This window comes from Drosophila miranda, chromosome XR (genome assembly GCF_003369915.1).
Source record: "Drosophila miranda strain MSH22 chromosome XR, D.miranda_PacBio2.1, whole genome shotgun sequence".
NCBI classification, from domain to species: domain Eukaryota; kingdom Metazoa; phylum Arthropoda; class Insecta; order Diptera; family Drosophilidae; genus Drosophila; species Drosophila miranda.
The window spans coordinates 29359079-29363691 of NC_046674.1; the positions used below are offsets into that span (position 1 = coordinate 29359079).

The window sequence follows — 4613 nt, forward strand, 5'->3', positions numbered from 1 at the left end:
TCAATGGCTACGCAACGCCGTTCACGCGCTTCATCGTGCAGTATGCACTGACTTATAGTAGGGCATGATGAAATTATACACGGCGGTCTCGTCAAGAGCCGAAGCTCGTTCGTGTTGTCCCTTATCGTCAGTGCATGCTTGCTTGTTGATGCGGATAGTGTTGGGTAAACATTACTCATGAGCAACACAACACTATTCACGGACGAATTTTTTGATATGTGCTTAACCCTTTTGTTCCAACCTCAAAAAAATTTCATATTGCATATTAGATTATATAAATAGCATATACAAAAAAACTCAAAGAATTATAAGTAATATTTATATATTATGTAAAAGAACATTTTAATATTACTAAAAATTTTGAAGCAAAATTATTAATGGCTGGACAAAATTTAAATATTACTGTATCAGTAAAATCATTTTATTTTAAAATTTTAAACCCCACGAGCCTGTTGAGGGTTAATCAACATCAACATATGTCGTCTCACTCACACTTACTATACTATGTGTTTTTCACTCGCACTAATTGCTAGGGTATAAATTTAAAATCGCGGCCGTAGCTGCGACTCACAACGTTCCTTTTCGTAAAAGGCACTAAACTTTGCTTTTCACTGCGCTTTATTTACCGACTGACAATTGTACTACAAAGTCGCATTTTATTAAAAATCGATAGATATCACAAATCCCAATGATAGGTCAAAAGTTATCGTTACTCAGCAAAAACTGCAAGCACTGTCAAAAAACGACAGCATATTACATTACAAAGAAAAAGAATTCAATTGGAATTGCACAAACAAAGTCGGCCTTCATAAAAGTGTAAAAAGCAACTGGGCTAATACATCAGAGAATATTCCTGAAAGGAGCTCGTCCAGATCCAGTTAACGAAACAGAATTCACGCAAATCCAAGCAGTTGACAATGCATCCTTTTACTTATGCCATATCCGTGAACTTCGTGGCCACCTGCTGGGAAAATCAACCGGCTCAACAATTTAGATTGTCGGAGATAATTGAGTTCCCAGCCATTTTGGTCAATCTGAAAACGGGTATGGTCGAGGCGGAGTTTCACAAGTACGTGATGCCCGTGGAGTCGCCGCAACTGAGCGAATACTGTACCAGTCTGACGGGCATTCAGCAGAAGACTGTGGAGGCGGGAGTGCCACTGCAGACGGCACTCAATTCCTTTATCGAGTGGCTGAAGAAGGAATTGAGCGCCCGCAACCTGGTGCTACCAAAGATGAGTATGACCAATCCACAGGGAAACTGTTTCTTCGTCACCTGGGCGAACTGGGACTTTGGAATCTGTCTTGCCAAGGAGTGCGCACGCAAGAATATACGTAAACCAACCTGCTTCAATCAGTGGATAGACGCGAGGGCCATCTACAAGAAGTGGTACAAGTATCGTCCCTTCAGCTTCGACAATGCCCTGGCCCATCTGAGGCTGACCTTCCAGGGACGTGCTCACTCCGGCATCGATGATGCCAAGAATCTGGGCAATCTCATTTGCAAGATGTCTCGTGATGGAGCCCCCTTTTCGATCACCAAGGATCTGACACCACATAAGGAGCTCAACGAGAACCGTGGCTTCTGAGCTTAAGCGGTCAGCCATCAGCCATCAGCCATTAGCCATCCCAGCCAGAGCCAGAGCCCCCCAGCCAGAGCATAATAATCCATTTGTTTGTTGGATTATGTTTAATATTCAACGCCACAGTAACCCAAGGACACTAATGCTGACTAAGAGATGGGCCCAATTTAAACACAAATGTAAACGCCAAATAAGATTATTGTTTTTTTATTATCTACATAATTTCTTTTGACAGAAAAAACGACTTGACATTTGAAGTGCGTCGCCATCGCAGCAAAGCCCCAGCACCTGCATCTGGATATCAAAAGCCAGCAAGAAAACCACAACACTAAAAATCCACTCATTTATCCTATTGGGTGTAGAGAATGATTATGAGTTTTGCATAATCTGAACACAAATGTAATAGCAAAATAATTATCTTGTTTTCTTTTTATATTTTATCTAACATAAATTAAATTGATGTGCATCGCAATGACAGCCGATCGCCTGCCAGAAGCCATTAGCCATCCCACCAAAGCAGAATGAGCCAGAACACAAAAAAAGCCATTTATTTATTTGATTATATTTAATACACTTAATACGCTGCGTAGCCACTGCAAATTGATTTGTTCGGTTATAATAATGATCCGATCCGATTCAGATTCGGCAATCTGGTAGATATGGTTATTCTCTATGATTGTTCAAAATTGTGGATGCCACAGATCTTCGTCCTTTGTGATGGCGAAAGAGGGTGGGGTGAAATTTTGAAATACATATCACTAGGCGCTCATAGGGACGGACAAACGGACGGGCGGACAGACAGACATGGCTCTATCGACCCTCGACTATAGATGCTGATCAAGAATATACATACATATATACTGTATAGGTTCCTTATGAAAGGGGGGGTATACAAATTGTTCTTTTTTTTTTGTTATGTATTTTATCTAATTTCTTTTGACAGCAATTGATATGAATTTAAATTTGATGTGCATCGCAATCGCAGCTACCACATCTACAATCTAAACACCTACGTACGAGTACATCTAATCATAGCAATAAATATGGCCTTATAGCAAATACATTTTGCTACTATTCATACTTACTTGGTAATGATTAGCCATAGTCTTCAATATGGACTTATTTTTTCATCGATTTTCATCGCCTACACTAGGTGATACGGTATAAAAATAAGATTAAAACATCCAGGAACAGGAGGTTGGGAAGATCCTACCGCCCAACGTTTTGGCACAATGTTTGTATATTTGCTGATCACTTTCCTCTGGGACCCCTCCAAGCACTCAAGTAGTCGAATTCCCAAATGGGAAAGCTAAAATAGCTCGATATTTTGTCGAAACTAAATTAGAGAAATTAAGAAAAACGAGACATCCAAATTGTCATAGAATTGGAGTTTAGATATAGCCCAATGCGAATATTGAATATATGTACATATATCTCAGTAGGATAATATTAGTGGAGTTTTTAGTGGGAACAATTGAGAGACTTGACTTATCTCCTTCGAAATGTTCTGTGCCGCAATTTCCAGTCTGGCCTTGAATCTAATCCCCTATTCAAGTCGGAGCATCTACAGAAGAATGCGGATTCAAGATGGAATTTGCTTGCATCCCTTAGCCAAGTTGTGAAGTGTCACTTAGAGGAAGTGTTGGAAACAGACAGACTTGCTCCATACCCTGGGCCATACCATGTGGCCTCTGTTCGGTTTGTGACCGACTCCTGCGGTTCCTGTAGGCTTCTACGAGTATTCATATTCCAAAGAATCCGAAGTGCCTGAAAAGAAAAAGAATTTTTCGGTGGTAAATGGTAAAGATGATGAGAAGAATGCCTGTAATGACCTAGTGACCGCCGCAAAAGTTCTGTCGGCTGTACAGGACTCAATAGGCTCGTTGGAACCCAACGTACACTATGTTGAGCAAGCAGCAACCATTTGAAGACTCTTGCGAAAGGCGCCTCAAAAGATACATGAAATTAAGTGCAGCTGAGTGGGGTGATTTGAATAGGCTTGTTAATACCCTGGATCCGACGTACCTTGCCACAGAAAAGTTGCAATTGTTCACCAATTGACTTCTATAAGCTATGGCTGGAGGTCAATAAGTCTAATGCATTTGCAGCTATTTCATTTAAATGAGCCCTTTAGTATTTATCATTATACTTATATGTAAGCGACGCATACTTAACCATAAGCATAAGCATAGCCCTCATACACGCCCTATCACTGCGGCCAGATCGACGATTGATTCCGTTGGTAGAGTGGTGGAATAGCCAGCACTAGATGGAAACGTGGCGGTAAGGAGCACTGCATAATGGTCACGCTGGACATTAAGAACGTGTTTAACACGGCGATGTGGAGCTGCATCCTAAGGGCGCTAGAGACTTTCGACACACCCAGGTACCGAGGCCGGCACGGAGCAATAGGAGGTATTTGCAGGCGTCCCGCAGGGGTCGGTGCTGGGCCCCACACTGTGGAACGCAATGAACGACGGCATATTGCGACTCAGCCTCCCCCACGTAGTGCATATGGTGGGTTTTTCAGACGATGTGGCTGTGCTAGTGGTGGGAAAACTCTTGGCCGGAGACTTGGAGAAGACCTGCAACCAGACAATAGCGCGTATTCAACAGTGGCTGGAGAGGGTCGGGCTCGAACTCGCTCCCCACAAGACCGAGGCAGTGTTGGTGTCCAGCCGAAAGAAAGCTGAGACAGTCCTGCCACGGTCATATCTCTGCCATGGATGCTGGCTAATGGTAGTCGGGCGGAGTAAAGAAAACTATCAATGAAATTACCCCAATCTATGGTGACACTGTTACATGCCGAGGGATGCATGGCCGAGGGGTTGCTCGGTTGCTAATATACGGACTCTGGATACCTGCCGACCTCCAGTATAAAAAAAAAATTTAATTTAAATTAAGTAGTCATTAGTCAGCTCTCACTGCGTTCGGTTGTGTTTTCGCTATGTCGCTTTATTACTGCTCAGAATGCAATTCGTCACCTTGAGGCTGTCCGCTGTTCTTCTTTATGCCGCCGAGCGTTTCATC

The 4613-nt window shown here is 42.6% G+C and overlaps 1 protein-coding gene across 1 annotated transcript; it reads left to right on the forward strand.

The window, feature by feature from the left end:
• The first annotated feature begins 795 nt into the window (after positions 1-795).
• LOC117186784 (ERI1 exoribonuclease 2-like) lies at positions 796-1757 on the forward strand. Its single transcript, XM_033388042.1, has one exon. It carries the CDS (start codon positions 918-920, stop codon positions 1587-1589), a length of 672 nt encoding a protein of 223 aa, XP_033243933.1. The 5' UTR covers positions 796-917; the 3' UTR covers positions 1590-1757.
• Positions 1758-4613: the final 2856 nt, after the last annotated feature.